The sequence below is a fragment of the Prionailurus viverrinus genome, chromosome C1 (assembly GCF_022837055.1).
Source record: "Prionailurus viverrinus isolate Anna chromosome C1, UM_Priviv_1.0, whole genome shotgun sequence".
NCBI classification, from domain to species: domain Eukaryota; kingdom Metazoa; phylum Chordata; class Mammalia; order Carnivora; family Felidae; genus Prionailurus; species Prionailurus viverrinus.
In genome coordinates this window covers 181,569,067-181,594,618 of record NC_062568.1, presented here as the reverse complement: position 1 = coordinate 181,594,618, position 25,552 = coordinate 181,569,067, and the positions used below count along the sequence as shown (strand labels likewise).

At 37.1% G+C, this 25,552-nt stretch overlaps 1 protein-coding gene across 7 annotated transcripts in view; it reads right to left on the bottom strand.

Annotated features, from left to right (window-relative positions):
- The window catches only part of FOXJ3 (forkhead box J3), a 149,476-nt gene that overhangs the window by 39,575 nt on the left and 84,349 nt on the right, over positions 1-25,552 (bottom strand). For 6 of the 7 annotated variants that reach the window (XM_047870540.1, XM_047870544.1, XM_047870541.1 and 3 more), the window contains 2 exons: positions 21,837-21,920; positions 4,528-4,629 (listed from right to left, as the gene is read on the bottom strand). In XM_047870540.1, coding sequence (XP_047726496.1) covers positions 4,528-4,629; positions 21,837-21,920 — 186 coding nt within the window. The remainder of the gene's footprint in view (positions 1-4,527; positions 4,630-21,836; positions 21,921-25,552) is intronic. The other variant, XM_047870539.1, reaches the window with a different exon arrangement.

Sequence of the window (25,552 nt, the reverse complement as noted above, 5' to 3'; positions counted from 1 at the left end):
TCAGTAATGTGTCTTGTCCTTTAAGAAATACTTCTTGTGAGTAGCACATAAGTTGAATTTTACTTTTTTATCCAGTCTGACAATCTTTGACTTTTAAATGGAGTATTTTGTTCATTTACATTTCCCAACATAATTCAATCTGAATACATATTTATTTTCCTATTTCTCTATCTCTTCTTTGCTCATTTATTTCTCCTTTTGTGTCTACTTCTGGATTTATTATTTTTCCTTGCTTATTTTATATTCTTTTACTCTTCTTGTAGTAAGCAATAATAGGACCAGTATCTGAGTACTATTAGAAATTCAAATTTTCAGGGGTGCTTAGCTGGCTCAGTTGGTAGAACATGTGGCTTCTGATCTCAAGGTTGTGAGTTCCAGGCCCATGTTGGGTGTGGAGACTACTTAAATCTTAAAAAAAGAAAAAAAAAAAATTTCAGATTTTCAGACCCCAATCCAATGTACTAAATCAGAAATTCTGAGGCTCAGCAACCTCGGTTTTAACAAGTCCTCCTAGTTATTCTGATACATGCTGGTGTGTTAAAATAACCACTGCCCTAAATATCACAACATGCCCTTGACTTAGTACTTTTACCAATTCCCATGTAATGCAAAGGTTTCAACTGTATACACAGCTGGTCCTTAACAACATGGATTTGAACTGCGTGGGTCTACTTATACAGAGAATTTTTTCAATAAACCCAGTACAGTACTAGGGAGTCTGACTGCCTTAGTAGGTAGAGCATGTAACTTTTGATATTGGGGTCATGAGTTCAAACCCCATGTTGGGTGAAGAGTTTGATTTAAAATTAAAAATAAATAGAAGCACCTGAGTGGCTCAGTCAGTTAAGTGTCTGACTTTGGCTCAGGTCATAATCTCATGGTTTGGGAGTTTGAGCCCTGTGTCAGGCTCCGTGCTGACAGTGTGCTGACAGTGCACTGTGCCAGTGAGGAGCCTGCTTGGGATTCTCTCTCTCCCCCCTTCTCTCTGCTCCTTCCCCACTTGTGTGGGCACACATTTGCTCTTTCTCTCTCTCTCTCTCAAAACAAATAAACTTTAAAAAATAAAAATAAAAAAATACAAGGGCGCCTGGGTGGCCTAGTCGGTTAAGCGCCCAACTTCAGCTCAGGTCATGATTCGCGGTCAGTGAGTTCAAGCCCCACGTCGGGCTCTGTGATGATGGTTCAGAGACTGGAGCCTACCTCAGATCCGTTTTTCCCTCTCTGTTCCTCCCCAGCTCCCACTCTGCTCCCCCACCCCCAAACATAAATAAAGATTAAAAAAATTAAAAATAAATACAAATAAATACATACATACAATACAGTACTGTAAAAATATTTTTTCTCTCCCTTAAGGTTTTCTTAATAACATTTTCTTTTCTCTAGCTTTCTTGTAAGAATACAGAATATAATGCATATAACATACAAAATATGTATTAATCAACTATTTATGGTATCAGTAAGGCTTCCAGTCAACAGTAGGCTATTAGTTAAGTCAAAAGTTATACACGGATTTTCAATTGTTTGGGGGGCATGGGAGGTGGCATCCCTAAATTTCACATTGCACAAGGGTCAATTATATTTCTTCCTGCCTTACCCTAGTATTGCCATGTATTTTAACTTCTGTAGTATTTTAGACTCAAAGGCATTGTGTTATGTAACAGAAATGCTATTGTTTTAAATACTCAATACACATTCACATTGATCAACATACTCTTTTAGTGTTCTCCATTCTTTCCAGCACAGGATAATTTCCTTCTATCTAAAAAATTAGTTCCCTTTAATTGTTTACTACTGATGTATTAGTAACATATTCTCTCTAATTTTGTTTTTGTAAAAATCTATTTATTTAACCTTCATTTTCCACAGAAATTTTAATTGCAGAATTCTGGATTAGTAGGTATTTCCTTTAAGCACGATACAAATTTCATTCTCGTGTCTAGCTTTTAGCATTTGTATTCAGAAGTCAGTGCCTGGCTTACTGTTGTTCCTTTGAAGTTGCCTGTTTTGCCTCTGATTTTAACATTTTTTTAATCTTTGTTTTTTTAGGAGCTTGATTTTCTTTGCCCAATAAGGTTTCTTTTCATTAATCTTTCTTGGGGTTCTCAGAAATTCCTGAATCTGTACTGTGTTATCTTTCATCAGTTTAAAAACTTTAAAATATTGTTCCTTCCTTATTCCTTTTTCCTCTGGAAGACTAGAAAGTTTGTTAGACTTTTTCCCGCATATCCCATTTATCCCTTAAGTTTTTCTGAATTTTCATTGTTTTTCTTTGTGTTTCATTCTATTTTCTACGAACCTTTCTTCCAGTTCACTATTCTCTCCTCTGGTGTGCCTAATTTACTGCTGAACCCATCTATCAAATTCTTAATTTCAATTATTATATTTTTCAATTTTAAAGTTTCCTCTTGATCCTTCCATACAGATTCCAATTCTTGGATAAATTTTCTATAATTCGACTATTTTGAACATATTAGTCATAGTTATTTTAAAATCCATATCTAGATCACTTGTAGATATGTTTATGTTGTCTTTCTGTACCCACCCCCTTGTCACTTAATTATTTGGTCCTGTTTCCTGGAATGTCTGAAATTTTTGACTGAAAGTTGAGATCTTATGAAAAACTGCAAAAGCTCAGTATGATGTTATCTTCTTCCAGAAAGGATTTAGTTTTCTTTTGGCAAGCAGAAGAATATTAGCAACCACCCGATAATAATTTGCAGTTGGTCTATTTTGGTTTGCTCCTCCTCTGGAACATAACCCTTCTGAGGTAACTTGAAAGCCTTTTACCATGGCCTCCTCCTCCCTGAAGATCATGAACGACAATTTTTGTCCCTTCCTTCTCTGTGAGACTGCTTAATTCTGAGTAGTGAAAAATCCACTTGTTTTGTCTAGGCCTGAGCCCAAGTACATAAATGAATCAGGAGTTAGCAAATGCCTTAAGTGGATATTACTTGCAAGAAGGTAAACTTACTTCTGAGATCCATGAGGATCTAGTCCTCAAGCCCAGGCTGTTTCGTAGCCCCAAACTCCAGTTTTTGTCTCCCTAACCCAATGGCTGCTTTTGGCTTCTGTTTTCTTTTCAGTCTGTATGCCATGCATTAAGAACTGAGAAATGTCCCAAGGCAAAATTTGTAGGGCTTATCTCAATGTATTTCCCTTTTTTATGGGATCTTCATCCCTGAAGGCCTGGCTTTGCTGTTCTCCAGTGCCTCTTCCCTGCTTTTTATTGGTAGTGGGGGATGGTGGTATTTTATATAGATAGGAAGAACGATTAATCTAAAACTAGCTACTCCATTGTATCTAGAAGTCCAAAAACTCCACCTCCTTTGACCTCCATATTATTTCATCATGAAGTCCTAGCATTACTAGTTCCTAATTGTTTCCTAACAGCCATAACTACCTATGTTTAAGCCTCCTACTTGGACTACCACAAAAAACAGTATTGGATATTTCTGATCCTAGCCCATTCTGCTTCACCAGAAATTCTCAAGTCTAGCTGGGCACAATAAGGGATGATTTCTTAAAGTACAGATTTCTGAACCCTATCCGTAAGTGTAAAATAAATGATCTGGTAGGCCTGCTATAAAACCTTGTAATTACCACCACCACCACCAAACACTCACACATATGCACCCACATAGACCTCTCTTAAGTGATTCTGATGGAATCATTCCATGGACTGGTTATTTGAGAAAAATCAATACTCTACACCTCAGGTGCCAGTTTACTTTCTAAATTGTAAATGTGATCAGTCACTAAAATTATAAACTGTCTTCTATTGGTTTATTATCTTTGTACAAATAAAAAGATCCTGTGTACACTGTGTCAGTATAGTTATGCGTGTGTGTGTGTGTGTGTGTGTGTGTGTGTGTGTGAGGAGAGGGGAGGGGGGAGGGGGGAGGGGGGAGAAGAGAGAGAGGAGAGAGGAGAGAGGAGAGAGAGAGGAGAGAGAGAGGAGAGAGGAGAGAGAGAGGAGAGAGGAGAGAGGAGAGAGAGAGGAGAGAGGAGAGAGGAGAGGAGAAAGACAGCAGATTATAACATACTATATTTCTGGATATGGACCTACAGTTGAATATCATGAAATAGGGTGACCACCATTCCAATGAACTGTATGAGTTTGTCCAAATTATTCATTTTCCTGGATTGTGCTGACTGCTTGGGAATCTGACAATCTTTTCTTTTTCAATCACATATTTAGAGGGGTAATCAATGGTTTTTTTTATCCAAACTGATTTGATAAAATGCAGACTCAAAATTTTATCATTGGGAACTGGCAGTGTCAAGGATTTAAATTAATATAGAGCTTCCCAATAAGCATCCTCCAACTTAATCTTTAGGGAAATATTTCCTTCTAATTTGTGCACACCTCAAAACATCGTGGATTCAAGCTTTCAAGCTGCCATGAATAGGTTAGCCAAATTTATATCATCTGTAACCTCACTCATACAGAACTCTATTGTTATTATAAAGGCAAATTAAATGTATTATTCAATCACATTTCGAAAGTGTTTAAAAAAACAGAATTACTTTGTTAGTCACAGTGTTGATTGCCAGAGTTGGAGAGGCACTTCCCGAAATAATACACTCCATTCCCAAAGAATCTGAATCTATGCTATATGGAGTTGAGGCCTAAAATACAAGAACAAAATAAATAATTATTAGCTCATATATCCAGCAACTTTAACACAATTTGAAGATATTTCATCAAATTCTAACATCTGGTTTTGTGCTTCGTTTCTAAAAACATGAACTTAAATCCCTGCTTAAATCTCTTGTACTATATTTTAATATGCTACTGACTTGATATCACAAAGTCCATTGGTATGGCTACTTCTTACCAGCTCTTTTAATTGACTGTAGGATAGTTTAGCAAAAATTCTATAGCAGAGACTGCTAATGGTCCTATAAATATCCATATTCCCCCCTTCTTCCTTTTAGTAATAAAACCCTACAGTTACTGACTTATGGCCTGCCCAGCTAAATACTACCTTTTCCAGCCTCATTTGCAACCATCTGTGTCCATGCGACTAAGGTGTATGTGGCCATGTAACTAACATGTGTAAAGAAGATGTGAGCAAGAGTGATGTGTCAACTGGATCACGCCTGTGAAAAAAAACCTGCTTGTCCTCCACTCTTGTCTTTCCCTACTACTGCAGGCTGGAACACAGACAGAGCGGTGGTAATCTTGCTTCATCATAAAGCTGAGGGTAATACCCTGGGGAACACCAAAAATACAAGATAAGAAGGAACACGGACACCTAAATGAATTCGTGGAACACAGCCAGTTATCTGTCTGGTCCAATCTATCTCAAAACTTCTACTTGAAAGAGAAATAAATCTCTCTGATTTAAGGTTCTCAGTTGTTTCATTTTTCTTCCCTTGTTAGTGCAGCTAAACAGCACTGAAGAACACAACTTCATACACATTGCTTATAGAGCTAACATGGGGGGTCAAAATTCTGTATTTAGAATTTGGGGTATAAATTGTGATAACTCCTCTTTCGTCCATCAAAATGGTGCTTATGGCTTTGATGAGCACTCAAGGGAGTTCGACTTCAATGCTGGAAGTTAAAGAAAGGGAAGATATAAACAATTTGTGGCTATGATGCTAGTTCTATGTACATTCCTCTTCTGGAAAAAAAAAATGTGCCACACATGATCTCAACTGAATATGCATTTTTAAGAGATCACACTAAATGACAAAAGAAAGCAATTTCACTGAGACATATTTCTAAGATTAATCTATTTATCAATTAATTCCTCACCGTGAATTTTTCACCAGATATCCTGTGAAAGTAGGGAATAGGCAGCTTATTGAAATGAACAAAATAAAAGATAAGAATCACCCCCCAGATAATAGTATCTGGCACTTAGGTGCTGGGTACACAATGAGAATGAGGTGAAAGTGGCAAAGGGCTTCAGAAATACAAGTAGAAAGGGGCGCCTGGGTGGCTCAGTCGGGTGAGCATCCAACTCTTGATTTCAGCTCAGGTCATTATCCCAGGGTTGTGGGATACAGTCCAGTGTCAGGCTCCACACTGAGCGTGAAGCCTGCTTAAGATTCTCTCTCCCTCTGCCCCTTTCCCCAACTTGTGCACACTCTCTCTAAAACAGAAAGAAAAAAAAAGAAAAGCAAGCAATACAAGTGGAAGAACTACACAGACAACTGCGTCTATGCCTCAATTTTGGTGCCAACCAATTTAGCTATACCTGAATTAACATTTACTTTGGAACACTGCAAATCTCATGTTCCTCTAACCCAACTTAGTCATCTCCATTTCGACTATAATTCTCACTCCTCCTCACTGGTAGGAAGAGGCAAGCCTGTGTGGTGTGACTGCAGACAAATTACTCAACCTTTATGCTCTTTTATCCATGTATAAAAAAGAGGATTATGTCACTTCCTTTAGAGGTCTGTTAAGAGCATTAATGAAGTAACTTGTGCAAAGCTCTTAGCACAGTACCTGAAATGCATGGTAAGGGCTAGCTGTTATGATAACTACAAAAACTTAGCTGTTACTGATGCTGAACATCTATGATACAGAGGGATATTTAATAGTGATTAAGGAGAAAAGAAAGAGCTTTGATATGAGACACTGTTTTCCTACAAAGGCAGATTCATAACTTCAGCTATAATAAATTAGATGGCAAAATTTAAAACTCTTTTAATTATATATTCTTCATGGATACTTCAGTCTGGTTCCATCAAGAGAATAAACAACACTCTCTTTACATGCTTTGATATGCTCAATAGTATGGTATACATTTTTAGTTATAGGCTCAAGGATTCTACATTATTAACAGACAATAAACAGTCTGATTAGTAAAGCCGGTCATCTAGGTGTCCCAAAATGTATCCTGATAACTATTATAATGGCAGCCGAAACTCAAATTCTGGACAAAGCAAGTATCAATGAGTCTAATCTAGGAGAGAGTAGTCAGCTTGTGAAAGGTGCTTTCTGGAGTTTCCTCTTTCTCCCTGTCAAAATCCTATTCATTCAAATTCTACTTCCAGAATGGTGGTGTGATCTCCCCAAAGACCAAGCTTCTGCTGATAACAACTACAAGTTGGGGGGGTGGAGGAGGGAGGCATGGGACACAGGATTAAAACTAGCTGAGGATTCTGAAAAGTAATTCTATGAGGCAGATGTGGAGACAAGTCAAAACTTGGGAGACACCAGCCTCAGTCTCCTGTTTTCTTGCAGCTTTGCCCCAAGACTGGGCAGTAGATGTGGAACTAAGTAGATGTGGCTGAAGTTATCTTTCTGTCAGAGGGAACTAGGGAAGAGAGCCGAGGTAAACACTGCCAGCTATCAGAGAGAGGACTGAATCCCCTGGGAAGAAAATCAAAAGAGATGCCCTAGTACTATGTATGAACCACCACAAAAGTTTTCACAAAAGGCTGACTTCTGAACCATGGAAATGCAGACTAAAGCACAGACTTAAAGAATTAAATTGAAATTAGAACCACTGTCCACAGAAGGTTAGAGAGAATTAACAGTTTCAGTCTAATGTGGCTACCTGCCAGCTAAAACAAAAATATCAATATTCTATACAAGATTATAACAGACCTCAGAGTCTATATAACATAACACGGTGTCCAGGATACAATCTAAAATTACTAGACATACAAGCAACAGGAAAATGAAACCCATTCTCAAGAGAAAAGACGATCTAGGGGCGCCTGGGTGGTGCAGTCGGTTAAGCGTCCGACTTCAGCCAGGTCACGATCTCGCGGTCCGTGAGTTCGAGCCCCGCGTCAGGCTCTGGGCTGATGCCTCAGAGCCTGGAGGCTGTTTCCGATTCTGTGTCTCCCTCTCTCTCTGCCCCTCCCCTGTTCATGCTCTGTCTCTCTCTGTCCCAAAAATAAATAAACGTTGAAAAAAAAAATTTAAAAAAAAAAAAAAAGAGAAAAGACGACCTATAAAAGCCTACAAGAAGACTGAGCTACTGGAATTATGTGGCAAAGATTTTTAAGAAGCTATTACAATTAAGCTCAATGAGGTAAAGTAAAAACAAAAACAAAGCACACATGAATGAAAACATAATAAAGGAAATCTCACTGGAGAAATTAAAAATATAAAAAGGAACAAAATCAACAAATTTTTCATTTACAAATTAAAAGTACATTATCTGTATTTTTAAGGTCAATGGATAGGCTGAATATTAGAATGGAGATAAAACAGTGAAGAGTCAATGAACTCAAAGGCAGATCAACAAAAATTACCCGATCTAAAGAACAAAAAGAATAAAGACAGAAGAAGAAGAAGAAGAAGAAGAAGAAGAAGAAGAGGAGGAGGAGGAGGAAGAGGAGGAGGAGGAGGAAGAGGAGGAGGAGGAGGAGGAAGAGGAGGAGGAAGAAGAGGAGGAGGAGGAGGAGGAGGAGGAGGAAGAGGAGGAGGAGGAAGATAGATCAGCGCATCAAAAAGCTATGGGATAATCTCAAATGGTTTAATATGTGTCACTAGAGTTCCAGAAGGAGAGGAGGGGGGGGGAGGAGAAAGAATATGAAGAATTGATGACTGAAAACTTCAGAAATTTATTCAAAGACAAATGTACAGACTTGAGAATTTCATAGTGAACCTCCATCAGTGTCAATTTAAAAAAAAAATCCCACTTGGATACATCATAATTGAGCTGTTGAAAAATAAAGACAGAAAGCAGCCAAAGAAAGATGGCATCCACATACAGAAGAACACTGATTGGAAATGACTGGATTTCTCACAAAGATGACAGAGGTCATTAGACTGTAAACATCTTTAAAGTACTGAAAGAAAAAAATTTTCAATCTAAACTTGTATATCTAATGAAAATATTCTTTAGCAATGAAGGCAAAAGAAAGACCTTCTCAGAGAATGTAAAACCAGGAGAATTTATTGCCAGGAGACTTGCAATATAAGAAAGTTCACTAAGATGAAGAAAAATTATAGCACAGGAAAACGTGGATCTTGAGGAATGAACTAACTAAAGGAAATGGTAAACACGTGAGTAAAATATAAAAGACTGTTTTCCTCTTACATTTCAAAAATCACATATGATTATTTAAGGCCAAACTTAAAACACTGCCTTGCAAGGCTTCCATGTAATATGTCATACATATTACAACTAGGAGAAATGATGAGGAAAGGGGCAAAAGGGACTCATATGGTTGGAAATTTCTGCATCTTGTATGAAATGGTAAAATACTGGGGTGCCTGGGTGGCTCAGTCAGTTAAGTGTCTGACTTCGGCTCAGGTTATGATCTCGCAGTTTGTGGGTTCGAGCCCTGCATCGGGCTCTGTGCTGACAGCTCAGAGCCTGGAGCCTGCTTTGTATTCTTTGTCTCCCTCTCTCTCTGCCCCTCTCCCACTTCCTTCTCTGACTCTCAAAAACAAATAAATGTTCAAAATATTATTTTTTTTAATGGTAAAATATGAACTCTGAGTAGACCGAAAAGGTTAGGAATGTATACCAAAATGCCCAAAAATGTACTGAAATACTCAAAAAGGTATAGATAAGTTAAAATAGAATACTAAATATAGCTAAGTAATGTAAGTAATATATAAGTAATCTAAAAGAAGGCAGGAAAGGGGGGAAGAAAGGAACTAAAAATGTAGAGGTGAAATAAAACAAAATGTAGACCTAAATCTAACAATATCAATAATTACAAAATGTTAATAATCTAAACCCTCCAATAAAAAAAGATCATCAGAGATACTAAAAAAGACTTAGCTAACTGCAGCCTACAAGAGTCACAACTTCATATAGACACAGATGAAAGTAATACATGGAAAAATATATACAATGCAAACAGTAAAAATAAGGGTGAAATAGCTATATTAATATCAGATAAAATAGACTTTAAGACAGAGTATATCAGACATTTTAAAAACATTTGATAAAAGAATAATTGAAGATATAACAATTATAAATGTAAATGTGACTAATAACAAAGCTTCAAAACATACGAAGTGAAAAACTGACAATTAAAAATCAGTAAGAAAAAGAACACTGGGATACATTAGCAAATGCCTTGATCTGAGAACATTACACCAAACTGTGTAATACATATTCTTTTCAAGTGCACACAGACATTCACAAAGATATAGGAAATGTTGAGCCACAAAATAAGTCTGAATAAATATGTAAAGACTGAAATGAAAAAAAAAATTATTCTAAAATAATAAGATGTCCAGGAAAACCCAACATTTGGAATATCTGGAAATGAACACATCTGTAAGTAATTCATGGGTCAGGTAAGACTCACCAGAGAATTTTTTTAATATTTTGAACTAAATTATAAAAAAGACGCAACATACCAAAATTTGTGAGATGCAGTTAAAGCAGTGCTTAGAGGTAAACCTATGGCTTTACCCTCCTATATTACAAGAGGAGGTGCATCAATGGGTGATGGGCATTGAGGGCACTTGTTGGGATGAGCACTGGGTGTTATATGTAAGTGATGAATCACCTGGTTCTACTCCTGAAGCCAAGACTACACTGTATGTTAACTAACTTGAGAATTAAAAAGAGAGAGTGAGAGGGAGGGGTGGAAGGAGAGGGATGGAAGGAGGGAGGGAGGAAGAGAAGTATAATAAACCCCAGGTATTCATGAGGGGAAAAAAAAAAAGAATGGAGTGCATTTTTACAGCCCAGCCTTTACATACAGGTTGGTTTTTTTCCTAAATATTCTCTACTTTCCAATATAAGTATCATTATTATATTCCTCTTCATACAATGAGACCATTAAAACAAGTGTAAAAGTTTTTCAGGATACTACCTGGATTACTTTTTGGAATTTATCAGAGGATAATAATGTTGTGAATTATCTTTCTTCTTTCTTGATATTTGAGATTCCTAATGGAAATAGTATAATCTGTAAAACTGCAGAAGAGTAAGCAATTTAGGCTAAGTTAAACCTATAATTATACAGACAATAAATGTTCCACTTTGTGTTGAAAAAAAAGAAAGAAAATTTTAATAGTCCTATATCAAATAAATTAAATATCAAAAACAGGGGCGCCTGGATGACTCAGTCGGTTGAGCGTCCAACTTCGGCTCAGGTCATGATCTCACAGCTCATGAGTTCGAGCCCCTCGTCCGGGCTCTGTGCTGACAGCTCAGAGCCTGGAGCCTGCTTTGCATTCTGTGTCTCCCTCTTTCTCTGACCCTAACCCACTTGCATCCTATCTCTGTCTCTCTCAAAAGTAAATAAAAATTAAAAAATAAATAAATACCAAAAACCTCCCCCCAAAAAACCCTGCAGAACCAGATGGTTTCACTAATGAACTTTCTCAAGCATTCAAGGAAGATATACCAATCTACAGAAACTTTTTCAGAAAATAGAGGAAAGAATACTACCAACATAAGGCCAATACAACTCTAACACCAATATCTGACAGACATTACAAAAGAATAAAATTATAAATCCATATCCTTCATGAACATACATGCAAAAATCCTTAACAATAAATACAGCAAACTGGGGGCGCCTGGGTGGCACAGTCGGTTAAGCGTCCGACTTCAGCCAGGTCACGATCTCGCGGTCCGTGAGTTCGAGCCCCGCGTCAGGCTCTGAGCTGATGGCTCGGAGCCTGGAGCCTGTTTCCTATTCTGTGTCTCCCTCTCTCTCTGCCCCTCCCCCGTTCATGCTCTGTCTCTCTCTGTCCCAAAAATAAATAAACGTTGAAAAAAAAAATTTTTTTTAAAATACTTAAAAAAAAAATAAATACAGCAAACTGAATTCAATAATACATGAAAGGGGTAACATATCACGACTTAGTAGGGTTTATCCAAAGAATGCAAGGTTTAACATTCAAAATACAACCAATGTAATTCAACATGCTACCAGAATAAAGAAAAGCCGTATGACCATTTCAATAGGTATGAAAGGCATTTGATGAAATTCTTTCTACATCCATTCATGATAAAAACTCTCAGCAAACTAGACTTAACAGAGAACCTCCTCATTCTGATAAAGGGTATCTACAAAAGCCCTACAGCTTATGTTCCACTTAGTGGTGAAATACTGAACACTTTATACTTTTCCCCTAAAAATGGAATTAAGGGAAGGATGCCCACTTTCATCACTTCTATTCAACACTGTAGTGGAGATTCTAGTCACTATAATAAGGTGGGAAAGGACAGAAGAGCAAGAGGGAGAGGGACAGGAAAACTATTTGCAGATCACATAACTTTATATAGAAAATCCCAAGGCACTATAAAACTATTACCAATAACACGATTACAGGATGCAAGGTTAATATATAAAAATTATTTTTATATACTAGCAGAAAGCAACTGGAAAACTGATTTTAAAATATATAGCTTCCAAAAACAAAATATTCAGTATTAAATCTAACTGGAATTATCACAGTCCCCTACACTGAACACTAAAAAACATTCCTGATAGAAATTAGAGATCTAATTAATGGAAAGATACAACATTTTTTGACTTGCGATGATCAGTATCATTAATATGTCAAATCCCCCCAGATCAGGGCAGCCTGGGAATGAAAACGGAGGAAGGCATAAATTCCAAAGGGGCATGAGAAAACTTTTGGGGGTGACAGCAATGTTCATTTGATACTGGTGATAACCTCACATGTGAGAACTCCTCAAATTGTAAACCGTATTTGACGAATTGTCAAATCCTACCCATTCGTCCAAATGACCCCTCATGAAACACTTCCTGGTCAAAAATCTCTAACTGGATAGGATTTCTCTGACTTTAAAACTCCCAGGAAATTCTAGTCACACCTATCTCTTGCAGGCAGCATGTAGCTCCTCCCACATAATGTACACTCTGTACATGTTTGTCCACTTGAAATAAATGTTTTTTTTTCAGTTCTAGGAGTTCGAAGAGTGGGCATGTAGATTACATTCCTTCCTCTGTTCACTTATACCTTTAAATGAATCCCCCTTATTCAGACTCACGCAGGCACACAAGTGGGCTCTCTGAATCAACAAGACCACTCCATATGACTGAAACTGCGTCACAAAATAACAACAGAATGACAACAATCTGAGATATGCAGCAAATGCAGAATATCCTGCCTAGAAGAATGTCCTCTTTTCTATTTATCCATCTATCTTTCAGTTATCTCCCCGATTAAACCTGTAATCACCTTTGAACTGTTAACACACAACTTCAAGAAAAAGTAATGTGTTATGCCCCCATCTTTGTTCCAATAAAAGCTGGCTAATCGCAGAGTAGGTGTTTCTTTGCAGAGTCCAACACGCTTAAGGCAGTGAGTTTATATACTTCTATCTGGCCTTTACTCCTTCAAATAATTTCCACAACAGTGCGTAGAAGATTTAAGCAAAACTATCCACAGCAATTTCCTCCTGATTTGCCTGCTTCTAGTGCTGTTCTCTTACAACTTACACTCCACACAGCAGCTACAGTGTTCCTATGAAAATGTAAGTCACATTATTTCACTACTTTGCTTATAGCCTTCCATTCAATGGCTTTCCACACCTCCCTCAAAGTAAACCCGAAGTCTTTATAAAGGCACACAAGGCGCTACACCATCTTTTTCCTGCTCCCACCATTTACTACTTCTCTGATGTCAGGTCCCACTACTCTTCCCTCCTCACACATGGCCACAGTGACCTCCTTGCTGTTTCTCAAGGTGCCAGGTATGTTTCTCCCTCGGAGCCTTTGCACTTGAGGGATTTCCTGGGCCTACACAGCTGACAATCCACTTATATTTAAAGAAACCATGACCAGAAAATTAAATATTTAAGTTATAGTACAATTAATTTTAAAACTAGATCTCCTAACTTCCTGGTTAAATTCTATTTCCCCCCAAATCTTGTACTTAATAAAAGTGACACCTCATGACTCTGTAACATGACTTGATTGTGCTCATAATTTTACTATATTCTTAAACAAAAGAACTTTGAATAATTACATGAAGCTAAAACATAACACAGTCTAAACGTTGTTTTTTTCTTGTTTTTGTATTTAGAATTTCTATTTCCTACCACCAGCAGTACCCCATCCTCCTTCCCAGCTTTGAATGTTCAGAAATTTTACATTCCTAACAGGGGCATTATTTCCTACTTACAATTCTTTCAAAGCACCTTACTTGTGCCAAGCATAAAACAAAAACACTTCACTATCCATAAGCAGCAGTTACATACAACCATTTCAACAACTTCTCTAACAGTACTAAATTTTGTCCACTTATTTTAAAACCCTGAATGAGGCACTTAGGCAAATACTAACCAGTGACCAGGAAAAGTCTCTTTCAATTACAAGAAATCTACTCCAAAAGATGTACCTTCAATCTACCAACTTAACAATTGTGCCCATACACACCTTGGAGACAAAAGATTTTTTAAAGGATTTCCTGGATTGGATTCAATCAATTTTTTAAGTCAAAGGCTGTGAACATGCAAGAGCCTGTGAAACAAACAAACAAACAAAGGTGCACACAGACCTGAAAACACACACATACACTCCACTAGTAGAAAAGAAGTAAAGACACATAGTAAACACTGTCAGAACCCAACCACATTCCCCCGTGTTCCTCTCTACCCTGCTTACTACAAACACCTCTACCTCTCCACCTAAGCATTTTTTTTCCTAACTGGGGAGCATGCTTTGGCTTTGTGCAGGGCAGGCCAGAAGTGCAGAAAAGGTCATGTCCCCAGTGGCATCATCACTCAATGGGGGAAGAGCTGATGGACAGATATCTTAGCTTGTTGTCCACAATTCTAAACCACCTCCCAACGTTTCCCAGTTGGACTGTGCTCTTAAGTGCTCACAGTGGTAACTGACTTGATAATTGCCCTACTTTCCTAGTATCACCCCTCAAGCTACCTGCACTCAATTCCTTGTCTACTTGCAGTAGAACTTAAATCATGACAAAGATCTTTTCTCAAAAGGAATGTCTCCTGGAAGAGACAGGAAATGTCCTTTAATACAATATTCCTCAAATTTTATCTCAGGACCCCTTTGCAACTATTTAAAGTTACTGAGGCTCCCAAAGAGCTCTTATTCATGTGAGTTATATCTATTGATATTTACCTACTAGAAATTTAAACTGAGACAAAACTTATTAATTCATTTACATTGCATGCTAACATAGTTCTGTATGAAAAATATGGTCTCTAAACAAAAACATAGTGAGAAGAATGGATTTTAAATTTTTAAACAAACTGCTTTAATGCTCTACTTAATAGAAGACCACTGGATTCTCATATCTGTCTCTGCCTTCAATCTATGGTAAAATCACAGGTCATGAAACCTCTGAAAAATTATGAGTAAAAAAGGCAAAGAACATCTCAGTATTATGAACAGTTTTCACCTTGTGGGCCCCCTGAATGGGCATTACACACAGAGAACCACTGCTTTAGCGTAACAGATTCCGTATAAGTAAAGAATAACTACAAAATAACTAAGACACATGATTTAGTTTGGGGAAGGGGAGGGCAATCAAAGCATGAACAGAGAATATGTTTCTGTGATTATCAGTATGATAAAGGAAATAATTTACCATACTAATCTGGAGTACTCATTCTCTCAAAGCATTTTTTTTTTTAACAAAAAACTGCCTAAAACTGGAGTTCCCTTTTCTATTCCTTAATATTTGGTTCCCTTGGAATAGTTCACTGCTTTGCAGTCTTCAAACAAAACTCTGTAGATAATATCCAGCTAATCTTGCTTTTTTTCTACCCTAAGCAGCTTCCAGGACAGGTCACTTTTCAGTAATATATCCTTTGGCTGAACTGAACAAGCAAAGCCAAATTAAAAAGGAAAATAAATGCAAAAGGTCAAAGAGAAATGTATTTATTAATCAACGTAAGAACAGAAACTAATAGGACAGAAAAAAATGAAAGTTAGAAATTACTGTCCTTCTTGGACTCTTATGTTCCAGCCATACTAACTAGTCAGTTCCTCAAAACTTTGGGCACTTGTTTTAACGACTAGGCTTACACATGTGATTTCCCCTCACTCTCACATTGCCAACCACCCTCATCTGCCTTATTTCTGCTCATTTAACAGGCCTCACTGAAACATCAGCTCTCTGCTATATGGCCGCAAAGTTCTCAAAACCCTTCTCTTTAGAGTACTTAATTTATCATCCAAATGCTATTCTGAGAATGATCAGGGAACTATTAATTATGCTAAGACAACAAGCCATATTATGAATTAACAGCTTAGCTTTCCTGCTTAAGAGCTTCGTAAGGAGAATCTGTCTTGCGTACTACCACTATTCCCCCAACATTTAGCTCTACGCTTACAAAAGGTGTACACTCACTCTCTCAACGGATGGCATGTATAATGCAAATTAAGGTAAAAGAGGAAAAACTCATCCAGATAATATGACCTACTATGTTCTCTCCCAAATCCTGACACTATTCCACCCCTATTATCCTACCTTTGATCATGCCCTTGTATCTCATGCCTCTCTATCCACACCCCACCTCAACAGAATATAAACTTCAGGAGAGCAGAGAATGTCTGTTTTGTTAATTGAGGCTTCCCCAGCACCTAAAACAGTGCCTGCTCAGAGCAGGCACTCAACACTCAGTAATTGTGTGCTCAGTGAATGCTGTTCTATGTTGCCCTGCTTACCTATACGTGAAAGCCAAACCATAGAACCCATATGAAGGTGCCCCAGATATTATGGTAAAACATAATTTCTCCTTCCTTTGTATACAATAATGTGTCATATCCTTCTTAAAATACTTTCTGTACACTACTTTGTCTTTGTGCTAGAATTCTAGGTCTTATCAGGTCTCATTATTCTTGGTATACTGTACATTTTAGCATAATGCCTGACACACAGTATCTAGAGAACAAAGATCTGTCAAATTAACCTGGTAAACTGACAGCATTTCACAAAATTATGAGTACGTATTAAGAAACCTGATACTATGCTAATTTTCTAGAGAACTTTCTTATTCATATATGTATCCCTAGCCCAGGCCATTGCCATTTCACAATGGCAACTCCATCCATTGAGGGGATTCAGAACAAGCCATCCCAGAACATGCCCCACTCCGGCATGTGATTTTTGAGCTGAAGGCAAACAGGACCCAGTAGATTCAGGAAAAATTACTTTCTCCTTCACTGCCCAAAAGAAATGAGAAAGGGATCTGTACCAGGAAGTTTTTACCAGAGATAACTTTTTATATCTGACTTTTCTGCACAGCTGGGAAAACATTTACCAAACATCTGCTCTTCTCTCCCCTTTCTGTGAATTGCCTTCTTCCTCTCTGAAACCCCAGACCACACTCCTTTCCTTAGCTCAGGGTGGTATATAAGCCTCAAATGCCTTTGAGCCTGATATCTTTGTGGGACTTCCATATACACATGTGTAATTAAATTTGTTTTTCTTGTACTCATCTGCCTTTTTACTACAGGGGGGTCTCAGCCAAGAACCTAGAAGGGTAGAGGGAAAATTAATTTTCTCTGCTACAGCATATTCCTTTTGCAAGGAGTATTTTTATAAAGAGCAAGTATCTTTATTAACTGTTTGATTCCTTTCTCAACACTACAGGCTATCAAATCAAAATAACTTCCTTGATCCCAAGGCTTCAGGCTTTCTACTCCTTATCTAAATGTCCATGCCCTAAATTCTTCACTATTGTTAAAAGGGTTCTCAATTATGCCACCTGCACTTCCTACCTGCCAGTCAATCATGCACAGTTTTCTCCAAGTGGAACAACTATTTCTAGGCAAAAAAATTCCACGCCAAGCTTCACTCCTCTTCCTAAAGGCCTTCCCAGGGCAGTATTATCCATATTGTGCTACTTTAGTTATCCTTGCTTGGTGTAACAGATTAACTAGTACTTGTTCTGTCATTTATAATCATATTCATGTCCCTAATTATGTGTCTATGTATGTATATATATTATACATGTATGTTAAATGTTAGGGTTCTCTTTTAAAATCAAGGACCATTAGCTCGCAAGATATGCACACATAAGAAGAAATTTGATTCAGTAATGTGGTCTACGGCATAGTACCTACTAGTGGCTGGACAGGACAGTTGTAAACAGCACAGACTCTAAAGGCAGACTACCTGGGTTCATAATCCTGGTCTTGGTACCCAGTGGTCTTAGTACCCTTTGACAACTTACTCAACATCTATACCTATCCGTTTCATAATTTGGAGTTACTATAAAAATTACAGGAGTTAATATACATAAAATTCTTTAAAGCATCTGGCACATAAACTCAATACAATTATCTATTATTATTACAATGTTGTCTTAGCACACAGATTTCTACAACAAATCATAAGCTGGATGGCTTATCAACAAATGAAATGTTATTTCTCACAGTTTTAGAGGCAGGGAGCCCAAGATCATGGTGCCAGCATGGTCAGGTTCTGGTGAGAGCCCTCTTCCAGGTATTCTCATGGGTATTCCCACATGGTACAGACAGCTGGCTAGCTCTTTGGCCTATTCATGTAAAGGCACTAATCCCATTCATGACGGCTTCATCCTTTTGACCTAATTACCTCCCAAAGAGCCCACCTCCAAATACCATCACACTGGAATTGGGCAGAGTTTCAAACATGAATTTTGGGGGGTTTTTGTTGTTTTTTTTTTAATTTTTTTTAACGTTTATTCATTTTTGAGAGACAGAGCGGGGAAGGGGCAGAGAGAGAGAGGGAGACACAGAATCTGCAGCAGGCTCCAGGCTCCAAGCTGTCAGCACAGAGCCTGATGCAGGGCTCGAACTCACGAACTGCGAGATCATGACCTGAGCTGAAGTCAGACACTTAAACGACTGAGCCACCCAGGCGCCCCAAACATATGAATTTTGGAGGAACACATTCAGTTCATAGCAGCTGTCAAGACTTCTATCTTCTTACTTTATAACTGAGGATACTGAAGCTCAAAAAATGTCTAACAATTTGCCAAAAGTCACAAGAACAAGTAAATTGTAAAACAAAGGACTCCTAGTAAAGGAGCCCATTCATTTCACCATGCTAAATTTTATTCAATATATTTTTAAGGTCTACAGGTCCATTTTATGATAAAAGTGGTAAGAAAATGAAAGAAATAAGAAAAAGGAAAATGAGAGACATTTATACTCAAGAATTAAGAAAAGAAAGGGACACTGTAATGATGAGGCCAGAACATGGGCTTCTGTTCAAGTAAATAGAAGGGACAGGGAGGTGGTCCAGAGAACTGAGTTAAGAATATTAGGCTGGAAATAATGATCATGCTTCATTTTTCATTTAGGACATAAAGACACTGTTACTTGCATTTTTAAAAATCCTTTCTCTTCAGCAGTTTAGAAAGCCACTTCTGTTCCACTACAAGCTCATCTCTCTTCAAAAACGTGTGAAACATTTTGATTTTTCACATAGAATTCTGATGTTTACACATGGAAAAAAATAACAAATTTCAGAAATTTAATAAGAATCTTTGAGGGATGTCAACATATTTGCCATCTACATTTTTAAATCTTTTAAAAGTTTAGAGGCGTCCAACTGGCTCAGTTGGTAGAGCATGTGACTCTTGATCTTGGAATGCTGACTTTGAGCCCCATACTAGGTGCAGAGATTACTTAAAAAAATAAAAATAAATAAAATCTTTTAAAAGTTCCAACTTATGGGTCATGTTTAGTTTTTGAGAAAACTTTAAATACATGAAAATCACATTCAGAACCATCACTATTTGACTGTCTTACACATTTCCTTAGATAAGACCCAACGGTCATTTAAAATACAAACTCTGTTCTAATAAAAATATTACTACCCCTCTACTCCCAAGAAAACCTCTAATTGAAAAATATAGACATAACCAGCTTGTCAAAGCAATAAATTTTGTTTTGAAAGATTATCGTTTAGAGAATTTGTTAAACAACATCTGTCTCCCTGATTATATGTACTCTGCTTACAGCTAGAATTTTCTATATAGTTTCTCTCTTATGGTAGCAACCAATACACAGCTCAGGCCAAAATAATTATCAACAGTACTAGCCAAAAGGCTCTGGTACTGGATATTTTATGGGACTATACTACAAAGATAAGTTGTTGAAGTGTTTACACACATTTTAGCTTAAAATGAAAATAAAAAGATAAACAACAGAAAATATGTCCAAAATTCAAGAACACATGCTTTGTATGTAAAACATACTTCTGTAATCTGAATCCTTTATTTCTATAAACTTCCACTGTAAACTAGACAATATGGTCTTCAGGGAAAAAAAAAAAAGGACTCTCAGAAATAGAGTGATTGCTCTAAGAACTATGAAACAAGAATAAAATTTAAAGCTGATACCCAAAAGAAATGCACAGTTGTCAACCCAACTATCAATTCAAATTTCCAAAAATAATTCAAGTTCCAGGCATGCAGAAAAAGAACAAATGGCTGAGAAGACCACAATTCCTCAACCCTCCAAGATATGCATCCCTGCTGATGCTCTGGGTTAACAATGTGGATACCTCTCTCCTTCCTTCACATTCTGGCAAAAGATGCTAAAAATTTTGTGCTCCACGTTCTCACACAATTAAAGTCCATGTGCTAAGTCTCTTCTAAAAGGCGGAAGTGGGAAGGCAGGAACTGAGGTTGGTTCCCTCTCAAATCATTACATGCATAGTTCATCAGCATCTCAATCTTAAAACTGTTGACAGAAGACCATCCCACCAATATGAAACTTTAATTTCTTAAACTTTGGTATGTACAAAACCAAAAAGTGGGCCTAAGAGTTCACCTCTAATTCCATATAGCTTGGTAACTGGAGTATCGAATTCCTTCTGCTGGCTCCATAAATCTGCCTCACTAAATCCCACTGCACCTATACTTCATGAGCTCGCCTGATCCCAACTTAAACCCTCAGCTTAATTAAGGTCCTTATCTTTAAGATTGAAAAGTTTTATCTCTCTACCAGGAAGGGGCATAAAACAAATTTATCTGACCAAACAATTACCCAGTTTGCTTTATCTTATCTTATTCCCTTTGCCCTGATTTATTCTGAAAACACTTACTGATACTTATTATAAGCTGTGAAAAATACTAACACTGGAGATACAAATATATTTTCTCTGCTCTTAAGGGATCACAGTCCAGGGAAGGAGACAAATATAGAGACAAATAATTTCTACCAAGTATGAGAAATTCTATAAAACAACTTTGTAAAAGTTCTACAAGAACACAACGAATTGAGGAAAGGTTTCACAATGCAGTTAACATCTGAAATGAGTCAAAGAATAGTAGGGTAGAATGGGGTCTGTATGTGTTTTAGCTGAGATGGAAATACAGAATGAGGAAAGCTGAAAGGTAAAGTTAATGTCTGATGACAGCCAAAGTGCTGACTAAAAGTATGTTACAATAAGTATCCTAGGATATCAACTAGAGCTCCTTTTCTCTTTCGTTCTTGCAAATTCATTCTAACCATAAATTCCCAAGAATGATCTTACAAACAACACGGAGGCACAGATTTTGTACACAAAATAATTATTCCATGGTTGGAAGCAGGAAAAACCATTTTGAAAGCCATCAGGAAAATTCAATGTAATCAGACTGATTCTCTGCAGTGAAAAGGAACAGCTCTGTTACATAAAACCAGTTCTCGGTGTTGGAGATACAGAGGAAAGAATACCAAATTACATTTCAAGAGACCTAGACTCAAGTCTATGGGAAGAGTTATGCCATAATTACGAAACAAACCTTTTACTTAATTCCTAAACTGCCTACCTCACTCGAAGACTTATGAAGATCAAATAAAATGAGTCTGAAAGTGCTCTGTAAAAACAGAAATGCTATACAAATAAAATACTACCTTCATTAAGGTTGTAGTTGCTATATAGGAAATGAACTTTAAAAAGCTGTACTGCTGACATAAACCCTGCCATATTCAATTTGTGATAAAGTGCGTTTTACCCGTTCTACAGATCGTGCTCTCTTCTTTGGCCGAGTAGGCAGTGCATCTTCCTTCGGATTGGTGTCTATTGCCCAGTAGGACCCCTAAAGGTAAAGAAAGAAATATTAACAGTATATCACAGCAACTCTATAAGGTTAAAAATGGAGTTTTACAATCTTCTGCTCCAGAAGCAAATATTTTGCAGATACAACAGTGGAAAAGTAGCATGAGAAGAAATACTAGCTTTGCACTGAGAAAAATAAGGTTTACATGAGAAAAAAGGTCCATTTACAACTAGATTATTAAAGAGGAAAAAAAAAAATCACAATCTGAAGTAGTTAAGTCCAAGAACTTCTGCCACAGCCAAAGAACAAATGAACACACTTTTTAAATATATACTAATTCTTTGGACACATATGATAATTACAACAGCATATGACATTCAAGTCTGGGGAGAGTTTTATATATATAAAGATACTACAGTTTCCATACTCTAGGACCTCACAAATCTAAATGGTAAATGAAACCATTTATATAAAGACAAACTGCCTGAACACATTTTATATAATAAATGCATCCTGGAGAGCAATGGTCTGTACATAAATCTTTTATTGCTTATTCTGTTAAAGCTTTTTAATTATTTATCCTCTCTTAGATACAAGTTCTCAAGACCACTCATTTGAACATACATATTTAGCACCTACTGTGTTCCAGGCACTCAAGAATTGGGACTCCCTCAAAAAATATTTGAAAAGTATAGATTATGAAGAAACCAAAGCTCAAAAAGAGAAGTGGTTTGTTCAACCAAGGGTATGAGAACCGGGACCAGAACCAAGGCTTGCTTCCTTTCTCCCTCAGTTAACTTGTTTATACACACACACACACACACACACGCACGCACGCACGCACACACACACACGGGAGGAGGGCAAGGAATGAGGGAGAAAGTAAAAGGAAGGGAGGGAGATATGCATTTCAGAAACAGAAATACAATGCACATCCCAGTTTTATAATTTTACAATTAATCCAGTGTTAAAGTTTAATCTTTGCCTCTATTACTTCATTAACATTCTCAGGCTGTTTTTTCAGGCAGTATTTGACAATGAGGGGAAATATAGCTCTCATCTAACAATCCTCATTCTTTGTGTCCAACATGAATTATCTGCTTATAGTCTTTTAAGCATACGTACCATGTTCTTTCACACAGCTTTGCCTACCCTACATGCTGATCTCAGTACCACTGACAAACTCACATTCTACTTTCAAAACCCAGCTCAGATCCCATCTAAAGGAATCCTTCCTCTGATCCTCCTACTAAATTCATCACTCACTCCCTCTGTAAGATCTCCACACATTTTATACATTTAGACCACTGACTGCACTTTACATTATAAGCTTATTTATAGGTCTGTATCCTTTCCGGGCTGACTGAGTTCCTTAACGGTAGAAACTCATTTCTATATCCACTGCGCCAGGTACAATGTCAAATACATAGTAAGTACTCAATAAACATTTTTTGAAAACGAAGAAGAGCATTTGCATAGTGCCAACAATTTTAAGAGTACAGGGTATGATACCAGGTCTTCCCAGGTCCTAGTCTGTAAAGGTACCTCAACTTAGCACTCATTTCATCACCCAGCCATTACTGGAGGATTCATCTCTATCTTTTCAAAGTAGTCACTGTGGTTTCAGCTAATGAATCTAGCAGACCTGATATAAACTTGCCAAGAACCATGTAAAATGTAGACACTACAGAAATTAAGCACTAAAAATGAAAACAATAATTTTTGAGTAGGTTCAGCTAGCAAGTTGCAAAATAAAGAAGGAAAAAAGTTTCATATTCCATTGTTATAGAAGTTGAAAATTAAAGCAGGAAGACAAATACCAACACTTGTTGAACAAAAGTTTAATGTTCATGGAAATGACAAATTCCAGTGTTTCATGCTGTTTTCATGGTGTACACTTGTGTGTTAATCTGGGGAAAACGTTCACTGTCCAAACTTCAGACTTATTAAACATTTTAATAAAACTATTTTTAAAAGTATCTATTCTTCCACACAAAATATGATGGCTGTAGCTAATCACAAAGAAAAAAATTGTTCATACACCTAACTATTTAGGATATAGTCACAAAACCCTGAAGGCCTAAATGCAAACACAAACCGTTGAAATTCACAAAAGAAATTGTAAAATCGTCCACCTTAGGTAGGTAGCTCTTGCTAACCTACTGACTGAATTTCATCTGCAAAATCACAGGTTTGGATTAAATGACCTTAAAATTTCCCTTCACAAATGAAAACCACAAGATACCACTTCATACCTATTAGGATGTCTATTATCAATCAATAAATAAATAATAAAAAATAAAATAAAATAAAATAAAATAAAATAAAATAAAATAAAATAAAATAAAATAATAAAATAAAATAAAATAAAATAAAATAAAATAAAATAAAATAAAATAAAATAAAATAAAATAAAATAAAATGTGCTGGCAAGGAAGTGGACAACCTGCAGCTTTTGTGCATCACTAACAGAATGTAAAATGGTGCAGTCACTGGAAAATGAGTGGCAGTTTATCAAAAAATTAAACACAGAATTACTATGTGATCCATCAATTTCACTTCAAGGTATATGCCCACAAGAATCAAAAACAAGGACTTGAACAGATATTCATATCCTCATGTTCACAGCAGTATCATTCACAATAGTTAAAAGGTAAAAGCAACCCAAATGTCCATCAACAGATAGATAATGTGGTGTATACACACACGCACATACACACACACACACGCACACGCACACAATGGAATGTTATCCAGTGTTTAAAAGGAAGGCAATTCTGTCATATATGTGATAACATGAGTGAACCATTATGACATCATGCTAAGTGAAGTAAATCACAAAAAGACATGTGTAGGGGCGCCTGGGTGGCGCAGTCGGTTAAGCGTCCGACTTCAGCCAGGTCACAATCTCGCGGTCCGTGAGTTCGAGCCCCGCGTCGGGCTCTGGGCTGATGGCTCAGAGCCTGGAGCCTGTTTCCGATTCTGTGTCTCCCTCTCTCTCTGCCCCTCCCCCGTTCATGCTCTGTCTCTCTCTGTCCCAAAAATAAAATAAAACGTTGAAAAAAAAAAAACTTAAAAAAAAAAAAAGACATGTGTAATTCCACTTACATAAAGTACCAAGAATAGTCAAAATCACAGACACAGAAAGTAGAATGGTGGCTGCCATGGGCTGGGGGATGGGAAGAGGAAGAATTACTATTTAGTGGGTGTAGTTTCAATCTGGGAAGTGAAGGAGTTCTGGAAATAGATGGTGGCGATGGTTGTACAACAATGTAAATATGCTTAATGCCACTGAACTATACACTTACATGGTTACAATGATAAATTTTATGTTCTATATCATACCACAAAAGGTCCCTTTCAGCTACCTTTAAAAAGCAGTTACCTTTGCTCTTCCTTAATAATATTTCTCACAGAAACTGAACTGCCCAAATATAGCCTATCTACAAACACACATTTCATCTAACTTCTTCCCAGAGTAAGGCCTACTACTCTAGGCTCATGTGCAACAAGTAGGAAACAACAGTTTATTGTTGTGTGATTTTATTTTTAAAACCAACTTCATTGGAGTATATATATTTTTAAGTGAAGTACACCCATTTGAAATATACAGTTCAAGGAGTTCTGACAAATGTATACACTCATGCAATACCAAAATCAAGATACAGAAC